This window comes from Dama dama, chromosome 5 (genome assembly GCF_033118175.1).
Source record: "Dama dama isolate Ldn47 chromosome 5, ASM3311817v1, whole genome shotgun sequence".
NCBI classification, from domain to species: Eukaryota; Metazoa; Chordata; class Mammalia; order Artiodactyla; family Cervidae; genus Dama; species Dama dama.
Window position 1 is genome coordinate 89,002,859 of NC_083685.1, and position 19,596 is coordinate 89,022,454.

The following is a 19,596-nucleotide window of genomic DNA, read 5'->3' on the forward strand; positions in this document are numbered from 1 at the left end:
AAGGCAAATTTCATCATATGTGAATTTTACCTCAAAAATAAACATCATAAGACTTTTTTAAATTAAAAGCTGCTGGGGGGAAAAAAAAAAGCTGCTGGGAGGGAGATGGGAGGGGGGTTCATGATGGGGGGACACAAGTGTACCTGCAACTGATTCATGTTGATATATAGCAAAAACCACCACAATATTGTAAAGTAATTATCCTCCAATTAAAATAAATAAATTAATTAAAAAACTGCTCTTGTTAAGACAATAAAAACACATTACTTTAAAATATCATGATTGAGATCATTTAGTAGTTATTCCTATATTTATCCGACTTACAAAGATTTAGGTTTTTTCTAAGTAAAAATATAAAATAATCAAATATTTACAATGAACCTTTCACTATTTTAACTTACCTTTCATTACTCTGAGAAAAGTTGTTTAACCACTAGATGGCAGCAAAGAAAATAATTTCAACTTTGATCTGTTTCTGTCTGCTAATTTCAAACTTGGAAAATAGTATGTTTTGCTTAAATTCTTGTTCCTTGACAATAAAATATTTAACACAGAAGGCACTGGTGACTGATGCATTCTTTGATCCTGAATTACAGCCATGCAAACAGAGTGATGCTAATATATGACATGCATGATGAAATAACACCTCAAGTAATGTGTGCGCTACATAACAAAGAAATGAGGGGAAAAGGTATTTCATTCCTTTTATAAAGTCTTAATGATGGATTTTAAGACTTTTTCCATACCAAAGTTCTAACAATTTCTTCTATCAGACTTCCAAATTTGGATGGACTTTTCAAAGAGTTCAAAACAACGGAGGCCATTCTGGGGGTCACTAATTCTTTTGGGAATTCTATTTCTCCTCCCTCTCTCAGAAAAAAATATTTTTTAAATTCAGGGGGTTCAAAGAACTCTTGAAACTATGGACATCAGTTTATAGATTTCTATAGTATACTAACTTGAAAAATATACCATCAAAATTAAAAGTATACTTAGCACTTAAGCCTGTTACTCAAAGTAACAGGAAATTGTTTTAGACCCTATTTTCCCAGGACTGGAAAATTCCACAGAGGTTAAATATGTTATGCTATGAGCTTCAAAATATATTTCTGCTATGTTTGGGGCATTAATAATATTAATGTTAATGTTAACTGTATTTTAATAATAGTAATAACATCCTAACATTTATGTAGTACTCATTATGCCTTTATTCTGCATTGTTCCTAAGAGCATGACACATAATATCTCAGTCTGCTTAACAATACGAATTATTATCATTATCACAATATTTCAAATAAGAAAACTAAAGCACATGGATTTCCCTGGTGGTGCAGTGGTTAAGACTCCACACTTCCAAAGCAAGGGGCATGGGTTCAATCCCTGGTTGGGGAACTGGTTCAACCCCTGCTCAGGGAACTAAGACCCTGCATGACCCATGGTGTGGTCAAGAAAAAAAAAGAAAGCCAAAGCATAGAGGGGTAAGTCACCCAAATCACACAGCTAGTAAGTCTCCAGAGCCCATGCTTCTCAGCATTCATATAATTACCACTCATTCTCATTTGTTAGTTCCTAATTATCTTGTGTATTACAGTAATGCTCTCAGGAATCTAATACCATCTCAGGCTGTAAGAGAAGAATAACCACAATACTTGAGTGCTAACCATACTCATTTTTATCTCCTTTTCCTCCCAATACAGTATAGGCAGGCAAAGTCAGTGATAATAAAAGGCTGATGATAGGAAGAAATAAGGATAGAAAAACTCAATTTTTAGGTAAGAGCGATTGGAGACTTAAAAAAAAAACCAACTGAACAGATATAGAAAGCACATGATTTATGGTTGCTTAATTATATCCAAACCCCATCCTAGGATTATATCTGAATAATACATAATCTGGTAGCAGGGTATGGACAGAAGAACTCACCAAAATATGTTAGTTTAATGATAAGAAAAAATAAGACACAAGGGTACGATCTGATCTAATTATATTAGTAATCTCTATAAGTTCACTTTCTTAGGAATGTCAAGTTTCACATACGATCAGGAAGGTTCAGTAAGTGTTCTTGAGCTAATAATCACCCTCAAGGTTTTGGCATTTCAGTTAAACCAAATTAAGTTAGTATAATAATTTCAAGGCATTTTATAAAAACTACTCACACAAAGCAAGAGCTTCGGATCTGCATGAATTAGTTTCACCATGGACAAGAGAAGATACTTATAGCTTCTTGTCTCCAGGTCTGTAGGTTTTTCTTTAAATTTAAGGCTTGTTACTTTTTCTTTAAATGTAAGACTCTAAAAACAAAAACATGACGTTTACCTTCTAAGAATCAGACATCAGAATCATGATAATAGCCATTCAACATTTTCAAATAAATCTATTTTTTAAAAACTTTGAAAAATAAAGGGACATATTTTATAGCACCAAATGTATGGTATTAGTAGAAACATTCAATAGAAAGTATAAGATTAACACAATCAAGCTTAAAAAGCAAATAAAAAGTATTTTTGCACGTCTATATTGTTCTTATTTCTGTTGTTGTTGTTCTGTCACTAAGTTGTATCCGACTCTTTGCAATCCCATGGACTATAGCACTAGTAGACTCCCTGGTCCTCCACTATCTTTGAGTTTGCTCAAATTCATGTCCACTGAGTCAGTGATGCTATCTAACATCTCATCCTCTGGCACCCCTTTCTCCTTCTGCCTTCCATCTTTCCCAGCATCAGGGTCTTTTCCAATGAGCCAGCCTCTTCATATCAGGTGGCCGAAGTATTGGAGCTTCAGCTATAGCAACAGTCCTCCCAATGAATATTCAGGGTTGATTTCCTTTAGGATTGACTGATTTGATCTCCTTGCTGACCAAGGGATTCTCAAGTCTTTTCCAGCACCACAACTTGAAAGCATCAATTCTTCAGTGCTCAGCCTTCCTCTTACATATTCTTATATAATCTTATATATATTTTTATATAATCTTGCAAAAAGTTTAAGTGAAAATCTGCTAAAATACTAAAATCTTTAAAATAAGGTTGGTGGACTCCTATGTTAAAAGCGATTTTCCAAATGTTAGAACAGGGGTAAAATATTTATTCTATAGCTCTCACAGATACAGTGAGTAACTCATGTAATAAAATATCTCATATACATATATATAAACATTTCATAGAAACAATGACATTATCAACTGTAAGATGCATCATTATTTTACGTATCATAAGGAATGAAAATTGTCAACCACAAGATATCATACAAATAAGATCCACCCCCAAATTCAGAAATGTTAAATAGGTGCTTCTTAGAATTGATGGAATATGCTACACAGGCAATCTCTGTATTTAATAGTTTAACTTTTTCTTTTTCCTTTAATGGCATTCCATCTCCCAAGTTACAGAATGCATGTATTTTGCCAGAAGAACACTGATAGAACAAAGAAAGCTTTCTTTGAGAAAAATTCAATCATGGAAAATGTGTTTCAATTACAGAGATACTATTGTAGAATACTATAATTATGGATGTTATTCAACCAAAAACCTAACATTATATTCTGGATCCAATACTACCTTTTTATCTATTCTTAGAAAACATCTTCCCTTTTCTTTTAAAAGGAAACAAAAATACATGCTTTTGACATGTATGCTTTTTTACGCACATAGTGTTCTTGCCTGGAGAATTCCAGGGATGGGGTCGCACAGAGTCAGACACGACTGAAGCAACTTAGCAGCAGCAGCATATGCAAATACACAGATGGGAGATTATCCAGCATCTACGGACTCTTAACAAAAAATGTCCATGAAAACAAGCTGTCTTTCAAAGGTAAAAAGGAAAGGTGTGTTCTCTATAACATGCAGCAATTATTCCCAATGTTTATGTATGAGAAAAGTGTTTGTTATAATGCCCAAGAGCACTGGAGGTTTTTGTCCTTTTGTTTAATGAAATGTGAGATATTTTTCAATATAAACTTTGAATTCTATTTCTAATTTCCTGTGTGCAATATGTAGCATCCAATGAGCAAAACAGTGCGTTAGCAGGAACATTCACTCTAGCCCAGGAGTCAGTTTCCCCTTCGCATCCCCAAAAGATAAGGAGCTAATCAAAGTATTTTGATTCATAAGGAAAAATTGAAGGAAAAAGAAACCAAAAAAAGAAAAGGTGACATTCACTAAGATTTTAACAGCATTTTGTCAGAAAATATCTCTAAGAAAAAGTTTAACCCACTGAAATAGTAGAAAACATACATCATTAACTAGCATTGCAACACTACTGCAGTATTCGACATACCACAATTCTTACTGAAAAGTCTCATTTGATTTTCTAAAATAATCAAAACAGCAAGAATGGGATAAAGATACTGAAAAAAAATGCAATCTCAAGAAGATGGAAATCAAAATTCATGATTAATCTTACCGGGGCCATTCGTATTGCTGGGTGTGCTCCACAACCCTGGACTGCTTTATGAAGTGTTTCACCAAACATATTTCGAAGTTCAACTGAGTGGCAATATACAGCATCAATCTTAGGCCACCAATCCAACGCAGACTGGAGGAAAACAGAGACCATACGAAAGAAAAAGTCCAAATTTGCACGAGTTATATGCTCTGGTTATCACTGTGGTTTTATGGTTGATTACTTCGTAAGAAACTTTCTAAGACCATGCAAACACACACTATGATTTCCAAAGTCTTCAAGTAATGTCTTTAATTCAAACACCAAACCACACATCTGCTTTATTATCGTAATGAGCATGAGACAAAGCGCCCACTGCACGAGCATGAACACGAGACTGTCTTTTCTCACTGATAATCTAACGAGGCTGAAAGACAGAGAGTAAAGAGCTAATTCTGCAGCCAAGCTTTTTTTTGTAAGTTTAATGTTTTACACATTTCAGAAACGTATGCATATATAGTATATATTTTCCCAAAGCAAGAACGCTATTATCAGTTTTAAAAGAGATCAGTGGTTCAAGACGGTGTTGAAGGAATATGTGGTAAACTATTACTCATACGCCTACAGACAAACAGCAAAGATAATTACAACATGAAATTAGTAAATGAGATAAAGCTATTAGTAAACCTATAATCTTAAATTGATATGCAATGATGGCACAATACATGAGAAGACTAATGATCACCACAAAGACAAAATGATCATAGCTAAATATTTTTAAAGGTAACTGGGTTTTTTTTATGTAAATATTTTTCTGTAGTTCAACTTGTTTAGCTTTGGTTCTAGTTTTTAGTGCCTATTTTATTTGAAAGTGTAACTTTTAAATGAAGTAATAACTATATTATGAAAAATGACAACTATGAAAATCACTAGAACTATTAAGTTTGTCTCTCTGTGAATACAAAAATGACTGGATGAATTTTTCACTACATAATGGAGAGTATGCAAGGAACAGGATTACTTAAAACACAGGCTTTATAATACTCCTGTAACAAAAAATACCTGCAAGAACAATTTGAAACAGTAGATAAGGCGATATAATAGCTTCATATCCTGTTCCCAAGTTCCTTCTAATTCAACACTAAGCTAATTAAATTCTCAGCATTTAATTTTTTTAGCCCTAACCCTTAGAATATTTTGAGGAGCATCGGGTTGTATTACCTAAACCTCAGATTTTGGATTATGAACTCTATTTACTGGATTGTTGTTGTTATTTAGTCACTACATCGTGTCTGACTCTTTTGTGACCCCATAGACTGTAACCCACCAGGTTACTTCTGTCCAAGAGATTTTTCCAGGCAAGAATACTGGAGTGGGTTGCCATTTTCTACTCCAGGGAATCTTCTCGACTCAAAGATCAACCCACGCTTCCTGCTTGGCAGGGAGATTCGCCACTTGGCAGGTGGAGCCGCATCTATGAATGTGTGTGCATGTGCTCAGTCGTATCCAACTCTCTGTGATTCCATTGACTGCAGCCCGCCTGCGTCCCCTGTTCATGGGATTTTTCAGGCAAGAATACTGAAGTGGGCTGCCATTTCCTACTTCAGGGGATCTTCACAACCCAGGGACTGAACCTACATCTCTTGCATCTCCTGTACTGGCAGGCAGATTCTTTACCATTAGTGTCACCTGGGAAGCCAAGACACATCTACAGTGTACTATAAAACCAATTTACAAAATAAAATCAATACTTAATTCCATTCACAAAAAAACTTCAACACTATTAAGGAAGAAATACTTTTATTTGTACAGTATGGTTGTCTCCATTTTTCTCTCAAATTCTTTATTTACTTCCTAACAAATGATTAAGTTTTCTTAAGTTAGTTATATAGTGAATTCCTTAAACTTTAGTCAATTTGGTCACCTGACTTTCCCACGGCAATCAATACTCCTTGATTTCCATATACTTACTAATTTATACAGCTTGTGTTAATCAACTTAAAGTAACAAAAGCTGAATAATCACAAAATGCACTGATATAAGGGTCCTCTGACTATACTGAACTCACAATGTCAGAAACTGCTTAAAGACATACATATCCCATGTAATATCCTATTCAAATTATTATGTCATTGTGATAGCTGCTGAAACTGTCTCATGGTACCAGGTATACCCTATGTGACTTTAACTTAAGATGTAGTTACTGACATAATTGCTATTTTATATAACAAATAAAGTCATTCATTTTAAAGTAAAAGATACACTTTCAAATAAAACAGGCACTAAAACCTGGACATCATGTAGTTGGTAAAAATTTTAGTGTTCCAAGCAATTATTAAATGTGTCCTTTCAGAAACTAGTCAATTAAAGTAGACTTGTTCTTTTTTGTCCTTGAAAATCCTAAGTGTATTGTCAAGTAAATGGCAAGACTTTTATAATACGAGCAGATCATACGGCAATTCTTCAAGATTATTTCTAGAAGTTTCACATGCCTTGGAAATAATTTCTCTCAGCAGAAAGAGAGAATCTCATTCTCAATATGTGAACTATCCATAAGTAAACTACAGCAAATTGCTATAAGGAAAAAACAATAGTAAGTATTAAGTACTATACCAGCTATAGCATGTTGCACTGATGGGTGAACTATTTGGTTCCTATTGTGTATATTATTTTATTTCCCAATGATAACAACATATCTAAACTAACCTAAAGGAAACCTATAAAGATTAAGCACATAACAAAGATTTTACAGCTAAAATTCATCACTTATGGCATTCCATAATAAAAGAGATGACAGAACTACCCGTACCATTTTAGAAAGGGATAAAAAGCTTAAATTATAATCAAATTTGAACAGTTACTACATTTTCAGATTTCTTAAGAAGAAATCTTAAGGGAGGACTCTTTTAGACCTAAAAACAGTACTTATGAACTGAATATGAGTATGTGTCACGAAAGCAAAACAAAACTGCAAACATTATTACTACTTCTACATAAACCCTCAAAACCACATCAGTAATAAAACTTATCGAATTTGAGAATGTGGTAATTTTTAAAAATCTGTGAACTGGCTAAAGAACCAAGGAAGAAGAGAGCTCATGAGGTGTACTGAACCAAGAATCATTTAAAAGAAAATCTTTTACTATGAATGAATTTAAGATCAGGAGTTCAAATACCTAAGAAAAACTTCATGTGATTTCAAGACAAAACATTTCTATAATAACTACATTCAGTGAAATTCCATAATAGTCAATTCTATAAATTTGCATCTGAACACATGGTCCTTTTCAGTCAGAAAACACTTTAGATTCAGTATCTATTAGCCTCAAACCAAAGGAAAGAAAAACCCTAACAAGAAACAATTTGTCAAACAATCTTATGCTATGATAAAGTATCATTATCTAAGGTCCAACTTTAAAACTATTTTATAGACTCAAATTTATGCTCCTTTTCAAGCTACTCACTAAAAGATTACTGATGCTTACTTAATATTTTAAAAGTTTAGTCAATACAGGTTTTTCTTTATAAAAACAGATTTCTTAGACGTGGCCTGATACAGACACACTCCACCTTCACACATGCAGTACGCACTGGAGTATAGGAGGATGCACAACCACTTCACCATATACACTGAGGCATGCATGAAGTACCACTCCAGGCATGCTTTAAACCCACAAAGGAGCAGCTCAGCCACTTACAGCAGTGCCAAGTCCATGCTTGAAAGTGCTCTATATATTCAATTGTAGACAAAAATATTTCACAATTAAAGTAACTAGCCACAGAGTATCAAAAAAATATATACTTGGGTTTATTAAATACAAGCTTTAAGCATTTACATAAACCATCCACTCTAATAAATGGAATGTTTTTAGTATTATAAGCCAAAGGATAAAAAAGTAGTAATATTTTATTTCTGAATTACACATAAAATTGAAAGGTAAAAATCATTGTTGTTTCTTTTTTTTTAAGTAATGGCCTTGAAAGTAAACCTTAAGGGCACAATGTCCTGACTCATTACATTGGCAAAAGTAAAGCATAAAATTTTCTAAGTTTTTACTACAAATATACCTTATCTGCCATATCAGATTCATTAAACTTTCCCTTTTGAATTAATGTTACTTCTACTTATAACTGATCCTCAACTGAGAGAGTAATCATTCCCTCGGGCATTTTTAGTTATTCATAAAGTCTGGGGGCAGAGATGGGAGAGAAAGGAAGTGGCACAAACGGTACTTAATGAAATGAGGACCAAGGATACCAAATGTCCTACAATACACAAAGCAATTCTGCATAACAAAGACTGTACTGACCAAAAATGCTACCAGCACCCCACTGAGGAAAACTAAATGTGTCACCAAATAGTTTTATTAATAGTTATTACTCTTCTGCAGGAATGGATAAAAGAAAATGTGGCAGAATTTGGTATAATTCAATACATCCAAAGCAATGAAGGTGGGAAGGACATCTTTAACTCCCTAGAGACACACTCTTAAAGTGAAATGTGATTATAAAGAGGACAAATATACCTAAGTTAACAATGATTAAAGTCTTTTTTTAAGGGAGGAAAAAAGGAAAAAGTTGAACAATTTACATACACATGTGAATATCTAACAATGGATGAAAGTGGATGAAAAGGAGTAACACCTACTATAACACCTTAAAAACCCTCAAAATATGATTTAGAAGAATAGAAATTTTTAAATCCATGGTCCAAATGTGGTATGGTTACTATCTTTCCACTTAACACACTCACATCACAGTTGAAGCCTTCACAAGTACTTTTTAATGAGTTTACTTATTTTGTCTGATATGCTTTTGTGCCATGTAAACACCTCAAAGTATTGTTTCATTTGTTTAAGGAAGAAAAGTACAAATATGATCTCACCATTTTTCTTTAATGTACATAATGAGCTACAACATAAATACTGCTACTTTTAACTTAAACAGTAAGGTGACAATTCAGAATGTATCAAATGCTGGGAAAGAGCTGAGTATTAAAATAATACGTAGAGCTTTAGGATCAAAATGTTAAATTATATTTTCAGTGACACTGTTCTCAAGGGTTTTGACCCAAAAATCTTTTAAGTTTAATCTTTCCAAAGGATCCTATTAATTCCACCTTCCTCAGTAAGGGTCCTAGGATTCAGATTAAATATGAAAAATACAATTGTATTGTCAGTTATTAGATAGAATCATGTATGAGAAATCTTCCTGTATCATACATCTAAATTCAAAATCTTTTGTAAACCAGAAACACCGTTCTTAAAAAGAAATAAGATAGGTAGAAAGAAAAAAGTTTAAGCAATTTAGCAATACCTTTTGGACTTACATTGGTGATGATTCGATGGAGTGAATTTACCAGCACATAGTGAAATGTAGAAGGGGAATTCTGAGCCAGGCAGATCTACAGAGGAAAGAAAAAAAAAACAGTAAGCTATTTCTATAAGAAAAATATATAGTAACATACACGAGGACAAAAGAAACAACAAAAAGGAAATTTTTAAAAACAGAACACATTTTTTAGGATCTTGAAATTAACTTTAACATATAAAAAGAAATACTGATAAAGGTGCAATCTATCATCTTTCTACTCATTTCGCATTTATAAAGGATCAACAGCGTCAGTAAATGAAACTGATGCAAACTGATGCTCTCACCTTGAAGTGTTGGTTATTGTGAGGGCTTATTCGGAAGCAGGAAACAAGGCAGTCGATCATGAGGTCCACGTCTGCCGGCTGACTGCCCCTCGAGAATGGCTTACTCGGATTAAACAGCAGGTTCTATGAAAATTTCAAGCGAAAATAAAAGCTTTTCAACAGTCACGCAGTGTTTTTACTACTAGTATTTAATAACAACACGTCATCCACACAGATGGCAGTAACATGTAGTTGCCAGAGGAAACATAAAGTGCTAATGTTGTGGTTCATGATAAAATTCTTACTAGACCACATATGGTTCCTTTCAGGCCCAAATTTCTACATTATTTTAAACCCAAGTCTGAATATTTATGGTAATTTAAGAAAACTGGTTAATTCTGTGTTTTCTTCATATTCTAAGCCACTTAATGTAGCCTGAGGAGCAGTAGCAAAAGCAGGTCCTATGAATTTAATAAAGTGGAAGTGAAAGTGACTTAGTCGTGTCCAACTCTTTGCAATCCCATGGACTATACAGTCCATGGAATTCTCCAGGCCAGGATATTGGGGTGGGTAGCCGTTCCTTTCTCCAGGGGATTTTTCCAACCCAGGGATCGAACCCAGGTCTCCCGCACTGCAGGCGGATTTTTTACCAGCTTAGCCACAAGGAAGAAGACTCAGAACTTTTGTGTTAGCAATGATTTTCAAAATAAACTAGTATAGTATTTATACTAGAGATTTATTTTTCATTTAACATTTTTAAGTTTGTATAAGAGAAATAATAAGCATGTTACCTTAAGATCAACCACCATGGACTGAACCAGTAGAAAGATGACAGAGTTATCTTCCCAATTAATGTAAGTACTTGCTTTACACAGTTTGACACAGGCAATTGCAGCGCTTTCAGTGAGCTGCCTGCTTCCTCCATGGCCGGCAAGTGCTTTTCGCAGACTGTCCAGAAACAACTTCTACAAAATTCAAATACAGCAATGAGATGATATATGAAATTTCTTGGATTTCAGACTGATCTAATAAAGTAGCAAATTATCAGCCACTAAAAACTGTACTCTCTATAGAAATACGGATACATAATTGATACTTACGGTTTTAAATTTCATAATTTTAAGTAGTTGTCATAATTTAAACGATTCTTGAATCCCCCCCAAAAAAAGATCTGTTCTTCCCTTTCTTTGCTGAATTATTAAAGGAACATGAGAAACAGTCCTTCCCAAACAATGTAGTTGACTTTTCAACCCTGAATTTAGCCGATCAAATTCTCTTTTTATATTACTTTAATTTCTAAACACTATTCTTTCTTGGTTATGGTCTATCTCAAACTGTTCCATCTTTACCTAAAACTCCAGGCTATATTCAACCTTCAGCCTTCTAACTAAGGATATATTGAAAGCTGTTCTATTGCTCTAAATTCCATTCTTCACAGAAAATTATGCAGCTTGTAGAATACAGCTCCCTGACCTCGGATCAGACTACGGTCCTCTGCATTGGGAGCAGAGTCTTAGCCACTGGACCCCCAGGGAAGTTCCTAATCCTAATCTTTAGATTTTTTCTAATTGCCTAAAGAATAAAGTTGAAACTCGCAATGTCTTCCAGATTACTCACTATCTGCTCTTCATCTTCACTTACAACTGTCTGTGAGAACCTTCCACTTTCTAGCTAACTTTTCTGAATATATCTTCAATATTTTTAGATCTATTTTCTTGACTTCCCTGGCTTGAATAACACTCATCTTTGGAGAAGGAAATGGCAACCCACTCCAGTATTCTTGCCTGGAAAATCCCATGGACAGAGGAGCCTGGTGGGCTACAGTCCATGGGGTCACAAAGAGTCAGACACGACTGGGTGACTTCACCTTCACCTTCTCTAATCTAAATTCCTTTCTTATTTCAACTAAGGTTCCACACCTCTTCCATAAAACTTTCCTCACTATTCAAGCTTCACCTGAATTAGTATAGCACATGCGATTGTATTATTATCCTAGTAAACAGGTATTCTTGAAAAATAATTTTTTACCCATAAAGAAATAACTTGGAAATCTAGGGAGACAGCAATCTAAGCTATTCTTGACTCCCGATTTTCCCCCTAGCTCCTTTATTCCTTGGTCTCCATGTTCATCTCTCGTTTCTGGAGTTACAGTCATATTTCTCAGCCTCTCTTACAATTAAATATGGCTATATGAATGAGTTCAATCAATGGAATGTGAATGAAAGTGATCCATGCCATTTAAGGGCCTGGCCCATAAAAATCCTCAACATGCTTTTTTCTATGCTATCTTTTTCCTTCTGGCTGGCAGAATTGAAACAACTCCTATAAAAGCCATGTATAAAAAGAAATGGTAGAATCTTTGCTGGCCAAGGTCCTAAGAGACCACAGACAGGGCGACTGTCCCGCAGAGCTACTCAGTACTATTTCATTAAGTATAAGAAAGTTCTATTGTGTTGAGCTATTATACTACCTATCCTAATACAGACAGTAATACAACTAAAAATAATAATAAAATTTAGAAGTTGAAAAGAGAGAACTGCTTTTCACATATAATCTGCAGTCTAGGACTGGTGTAAACGAAAGCCTGGTCTGATCTGTTTAGGGTTCTATTTGTCTGTTGTTTACTGCCTTGCTTCTTTTATACTGAAGTGCTAAGCATGATTACCAAAGACTGGGAGGGGCTCTGCCACGCTGCCAAAGGCAGCCTGTGGGAGCCCAGCCAGCAAAACCAAGCATTTCTCACAGGATACTATCTCAAGCCACCTACAGGGTAGTTCCAAGAGTGGTTTTAAAGATTTATATTAAATTCTGTGCCCTACTGAAATGATACAGATTCTACTCTGATGACTGTGGGACACTTTTTTTAAACAAATATGTACCACTATTTTCTAACCACAATTAAATTTTTTAAATCACCCCAAAACTAACAATCTGGAAACTATAAAACATTCCTCTAAGTCAAAAATGGCATCATTAAGAGAAATCAGAGATTTAAAACTACTAAAATTAAGAACACTTCATCTGAAAACTAAGACCACTGCAAAAAAGTAAATTCAAAGCCTTATAGAAAGTTCTACAATGTTTTAAAAAGCTGAAAATAGATGAACTAAACCATTACCTCAAAAAATAAATGCTAGAAGATATAAAGTTATAAGACCAAGTTTTTAAAGGCCAACAGTATAAACTCTGGTAAACATGAACAAGGAAAAATGAGACATATTAGAAATGAGGAAACAGTCATAAACATGGATACTGAAGAAAATAATTAGAAGATAATATATAAATATTATAAACATATTCTGTCTACATATTTCTATATTATAAATAAACTAAGCATAGATATACATAACTCTTTATTGATAAAACTGAAAAATATATCTCCTAGCAAAGAATAAACTGTTAAAAGTTACCTTAAAAGAGACAAAAATTCCACAAAAAAAACACAAGCTATTCACACTGAAATGGTTGAGTAAATGAGGCTCGTTAGTGTAACAGAATATTACCAAATACTTATATGAAAGTGTTAGATCTCCATCAACGATTTTGAGGAACAGATAAAATTGGCTTTTAAGTAAACAGAGTAAGATGCAGAGTAATATGTGTAAAATTATTTCATTTTAAAGTATAACAACCATCATATATGTGTATGTATTTTCATGTAAATGTCTGTATGACCAAGTAGATATAAATCAAATGATACACCCATGAATAAAGGATAACCATTAACACTGGTTAGCACATTAGAAATATGACTAGAAAAGAGAATAAATTTTAAAAAATACATTTTTTAAAACCAGAAGGATTTAAGATCTAAATTTTTTAACCTAGCAAAGTACTACAAATATATATATACATGCTAAGTTGCTTCAGAATATTGGAGTGGGTTGCCATGCCCTCCTCCAGGGGATCTTCCCAAAACAGGGATTGAACCCAGGTCTGCCGCACTGCAGGCGGATGCTTTACTGTCTGAGCCAGCAGGGAAGCCCAAGAACACTGGAGTGGGTTGCCATGCCCTTCTCCTGAATTGCACGCACGCACACATGAGTGCACGCTTCCTGGTGGCACTAGTGGTAAAGAACCCGCCTGCCAATGCAGAAGACATAGAAGATGTGGGTTCAATTCCTGGGTGGGGAAGATCCCCTGGAGGACGGCATGGCAACCCACTCCAGTATTCTTGCCTGGAGAACCCCACGGACAGAGAAGCCTGGAGGCTACAGTCCAAAGGGTTGCAAAGAGTCAGACATGACTGAAGCGACTTAGAACAGCACAGCACATATATATATATATATGCCTATTTCAAAACTCTTGGGTAGTGCCAGACACAAAGGTCACATAGCATATGATTCCATTTATATAAAATGTCCAGAACAAGCAAATACAGAGACAGAACATAGATCAGTGGCTGCCAGGGACTGGGGTGAAAGGGGAATAATGAATAACTGTTAACAGGCATAAGGTTTTTTGAGGAGATGATGAAAATTTTCTGGAATTAGATAGTGGTAATGATTACACAACTCTGGGTTGAGTATACTAAAAACCACTGAATTATACACTTTAAAAGGTAAATCTTATACTATGTGATTATATCTCAATAAAATGAATAAATAAATCTTGGAGAGGAGAGAACTGACCCAAAGCCTAGGGAAAAAAAGAGCAAAACTGAGTGGACTTCACAGAAATTTTAAATACCTAAACAGCAAAAACAAAAACCCATAAACAAAGTTTAAAAAGAGAAACCAAGTAAAAAATGTACGGACACTCTACAAATCAATAAAAGACAAATAATTCAATAGAAAAATGAGTGATTCACAGACGACAAACAAATGGCCAATAAGCATTTGGAAAGATGTAGCTGTGATTATTAAAATACAAATTCACTCAAGAGCACTAGTGAGCTCAGAACAGCTTTTTACATATGTGTATTTCCCCAATAAACAGAAACAAACAAAAAACAAAATATTAGTTTAAAGGAGTCCAAAACAATGAAACATGAAAAATGGTGTCCTCATAATGGGAAAGTTGGAGAGCACCAAAGCATCACAGACTCCCAAGGATTATCCAGTTCATTTATTTACCAGTCAATGCATAAATTCCCTACACAATACTTCTACAAAGTGTTGAATTCATTCAGCTGATTTTGAACATCTCCATCTACAGGCAACTCATGCAGAAGTCCATTTCATGCTTAGTTGGCTAAGGGTATTTCTCCCAGTGTCAAAAATATATAAATTTTAAATATTTACATTACAAAGAAGGTATTCTCAAAACAAACTGCATAAAGAAATTCAAATAAAACAATAAGGTTAAATACCCAATTCTTTTGTTTTAAAAAAATTATGAGCCCCTGAGAATTATCAGTTGTTACAGTGCCAATTGCACTACAGATGGCATATATGGTACCCTGCCTTCCTAATAAAATGCTGTGAAAACTGTTCTAGAATGCCTAAAATGAGTTACTAGGCAATTTCATTAGCATCAAGTGGACACAAACCTAAGAACATGCAAAGACACCATAAAAGTGATGAATTTTAGTAGGGTAACCCTTGCAGTGATTATTACAGAAAACTATGTTTAATACTATGTTTAATATTATTCTTTCTGGCAAGAGAATGCAACTATGGGATCGTTTTAAAGCTTTAATCAATGAGGGTTATCACTAATACCCTATTTTTCTTCCAACTAAATTTAGGTCCAAGTATGTCTCTGCTAAGGCCAGCAAAAAAAAAATACCCACAATGATGCAGCTAGAAATGGACAGAATGCTAAGCTTAAAGAAATATATACCTTGAGTAAAGTAAATTGCTTCATGTGAATTTCCTGGCCATCTAGTGGTTAGGACTTGGCGCTTTCACTGCCAGGGCCCAGGTTCCATCCCTGGTTGGGAAACTAAGATCCTGCAAGCTGCATGGCACAGCCAAATGAAAAATTTTTTAAAAATATCATTTCACGTCTGAACATAGTAGAAATAACTTTCCTCTCCTCACCTTATTCATGTTGTTTTCATCAACCACATCCTTGGATATATCCTGGATTATTTCTGGACACAAGATAAGCAGAATGATTTGTAGTGGCCAAACTGCTGCTTTACGTTTGGTGCTTTCAGCAAAACCATCCACTAAGTCAAACAGTTTTTCGGCACACTCTATGCGAAAAATACAAATATTAAATGATACTATTAGATGACAAGAAAATCTCTGGCATTAAATTAAAAGCTGGCACTATTAAAAAACCAGCAAAGGCCATATTTTAAAAAGATAAACCTGGAAGATCACTTAACTCTCAACAAATTCATTCAGGTAATCAAACAAGTAATGTTATACTGTCTATGTATTACAAGAGCCATCTTGATCCACCCTGTTGTTGTTCAGTCGCTCAGTAGCATCTGATTCTTTGTGACCCCATGGACTGCAGCATGCCAGGCTTCCCCGTCCTTCACCATCTCCTGGAGTTTGCTCAAACTCATGTCCATCAAGTCGGTGATGCCATCCAACCATCTTGTCCTCTGTATGTCCCTTCTTCTCCTGACTTCAATCTTTCCCAGCATCAGGGTCTTTTCCAGTGAGTCAGCTCTTCGCATCAGATGGCCAAAGTACTGGAGCTTCAGCTTCAGCATCAGTCTTTCCAATGAATATTCAGGACTGATTTCCTTTAGGATGGACTGGTTTGACCTCCTTGCAGTCCAAGAGACTCTCAAGAGTCTTCTCCAACACCACAGTTCAAAAGCATCAATTCTTTGGCACTCAGCTTACTTTATGATCCAACTCTCACATCCATACATGGAAAAACCATAGCTTTGACTAGATGGACCTTTGTTGGCAAAGTAATGTCTCTGCTTGTTGGTCACAGCTTTTCTTCCAAGGAGCAAGTGTCTTTTAATTTCATGGCTGCAGTCACCATCTGCAAGGATTTTGGAGCCCAAGAAAATAAATTCTGTCACTATTTCCATTGTTTCCTGATCTATTTGCCATGAAGTGATGGGACCAGATGCCATGATCTTAGCTTTTTGAAATGTTGAGTTTTAAGCCAGCTTTTCCCCTCTCTTCTTTCACCTTCATCAAGAGGCTCTTTCGTTTCTCTTCGCTTTCTGCCGTAAGGGTGGTATCGTTTACATATCTGAGGTTATTGATATTTCTTCCAGCAATGTTGATTCCAGCTTGTGCTTCATCCAGCCCGGCATTTCACATGATGTACTCTCCATGTAAGTTAAATAAGCAGGTTGACAATGTACAGCCTTGAGGTACTCTTTTCCCAATTTTGAACTAGTCCATTGTTCCATGTCCAGTTCTAATTGTTGCTTCTTGATCTGTATACAGGTTTCTCAGAAAGCAAGTAAGGTGGTCTGGTGTTCCCATCTTTTTAAGAATTTTCCACAGTTTTTTGTGATCCACACAATCAAAGGCTTTAGCATAGTAAAATGAAGCAGAAGCAGGTGTTTTCCTGGAATTCTTGTGCTTTTTCTATGATCCAAAGGATGACAGCAATTTGATCTCTGATTCCTCTGCCTTTCCTAAATCCAGCTTGAACATCTGGAGGTTTTCGCCTACTTCCTAGTTCTTGTCTACTAGGGTGGTGAAGTTGATCCACTCTGCTATTGCTGCTGCTAAGTCACTTCAGTCGTGTCTGACTCTGTGCGACCCCATAGACGGCAGCCCACCAGGCTCCCATCCCTGGGATTCTCCACTAGTAAAGTCCAAATTTTACAATGGTCAGACTGGTATTTAGTCTCAATGTGGAAGGCCCTAAGCAAAGTGTGATTATATCCAAGAAACAAAGACTAAATAGCTTCTCAAAGGAGTTCTATTAGTTCTCCAGGAGTCTATTTTCCTTCTTGAAGTTGTGTCTTGAGAATTTTAAATGAGGATATTCTTACTTAATACCCCTCTCTCTAAACAGGAAATAAAACCTCAGAGCACAAGAAGGGGCTTCTCTACAACAAAGTGCCATCAGTATCCAATCTACAACTAATTAAAAATCAGAGCTTCATTTCAAAAGTTCCTTATCTATTTGCTCAAAGGAAAAAGGTTGCGGGTAATTCAGAATTATAAGAAAAAAATAATATTTCCTATTTGACATAAGTTGAAAAGATTAAAAGCACCATAATAACAAAAATAACTTGAAAATGTTAGGTTTTTATATATTAAGTAAGAGTCTTTAAAAGACAAATAAAAAGTCAATCTTATCCTTACCAGCCATATCAGTCTGTGGAATCTGGTATAGCTTTGTAAATTCATCTGGATAATTTTCTACCCAGTTCCAAAACGCCTACAAAATAACAAAACATATGTTTTATGTGATATATTCTTAATACAGAAAACAAAATATCATATTGCTCCAATTATATCACAAAATTCTAATTTCTTCCAGAAGAATATTATAATGCACTCTTTCTAAAAATTATGTGAAATTATTACTCTTTGACTCAAAATACTGAAGACAACACTTAGAACCAAAAATTAACAAAACTGTAATACCAAAGAGGTTATTACTTACTTTTTCCAGGCTATTTATAACTGCTAACTGTGCAACTTTCTTTAGGGCTTTAAATTTAAATGCTGTTTCTGGAAAAGAAAAAAAGAAAAGGTTTTACAATTACTGATTAGCTAACACCAATGCAATTCAGAAGTACCAGCAAAAATAACTTTCCTCTTACACACAAACTTTTGTGCCAGTATTATTTATTAAGCCATGTAAAGGTAAACATAACTAGAATAAACCAAAAACCTTACTGGCTATGTCCACTTAAAGACAAAACTCAACCTTGAAGGTTCAAAGGTTGTGAGTTTTTTCCTTTGTTTCTAATAATAAGTACATTTTTAAAAAAATGTATAAAGTACACAATCATTGTAGAAAATTAAAAAAATACACAACAATCTAGGGGAAACTGAAAACATGATCTATGATTCTACCATTCAGAGACAATCACAATTTACAGTTTGGTTAATTTTCTTCTTTCCCTTTTCCTATGCACATATATAAGACAAATACACTTATCGTAACTGAGAAAATCTGTTCATATCAAACCTGTTCAAACTATTCTACTGGTAGCAGCATACCCCCAACTTTTTCCATATTATTAAAAGTTCCTCATGGGTATATTTGATGGCTTTATTACAATAATATTCTATATTTAAGTCCATGTATTAAGACACTGGTTATTCAAACATTTTCCAATTTTGTATATTTGAATATTATTAATATAAATAACATTAATACTTTATATCCAAATCGTTTCCACATTCTGATTATTCCTTTAAGGCATATAAATGTGTAGAAAAAGAACTGTCCAGTCCAAGAGATGAATATTTTTAAGGTTCTTGATAAACACTGCCAACTTGATTTTTGGAAGGACTGGGCCAAAGGCCACTCCCACCAAGCAGTATGTGAAAGTGTCCTTATCACATCCCTGCTATCATTAAATATGTTCATTTCTTTTATTCTACTAATTTGATTATTCAAAACAGTATATTTTTAAAATAAGACTAAACATTTCTCCATACAAATACATTATGTATTTTAATTTTTTCCTCTTTTATAAAATTATTGTCTACATTTGTAAAAATGATAACTTTTAATGAAGGGATGC

The 19,596-nt window shown here is 34.6% G+C and overlaps 1 protein-coding gene across 8 annotated transcripts in view; it reads right to left on the reverse strand.

The window, feature by feature from the left end:
- Window positions 1-19,596, reverse strand: part of NF1 (neurofibromin 1) — a 238,640-nt gene that overhangs the window by 146,493 nt on the left and 72,551 nt on the right. For all 8 annotated transcript variants that reach the window (XR_009692943.1, XM_061142862.1, XM_061142857.1 and 5 more), the window contains exons 6-13: window positions 18,504-18,571; window positions 18,200-18,275; window positions 15,998-16,155; window positions 10,805-10,978; window positions 10,035-10,157; window positions 9,707-9,781; window positions 4,399-4,530; window positions 2,157-2,291 (exon numbers count right to left, since the gene is read on the reverse strand). Coding sequence is in view for 7 of the 8 variants with exons in the window: in XM_061142862.1 (XP_060998845.1) it covers window positions 2,157-2,291; window positions 4,399-4,530; window positions 9,707-9,781; window positions 10,035-10,157; window positions 10,805-10,978; window positions 15,998-16,155; window positions 18,200-18,275; window positions 18,504-18,571 (941 nt within the window). In the remaining variant the exon portion in view is untranslated. The remainder of the gene's footprint in view (window positions 1-2,156; window positions 2,292-4,398; window positions 4,531-9,706; window positions 9,782-10,034; window positions 10,158-10,804; window positions 10,979-15,997; window positions 16,156-18,199; window positions 18,276-18,503; window positions 18,572-19,596) is intronic.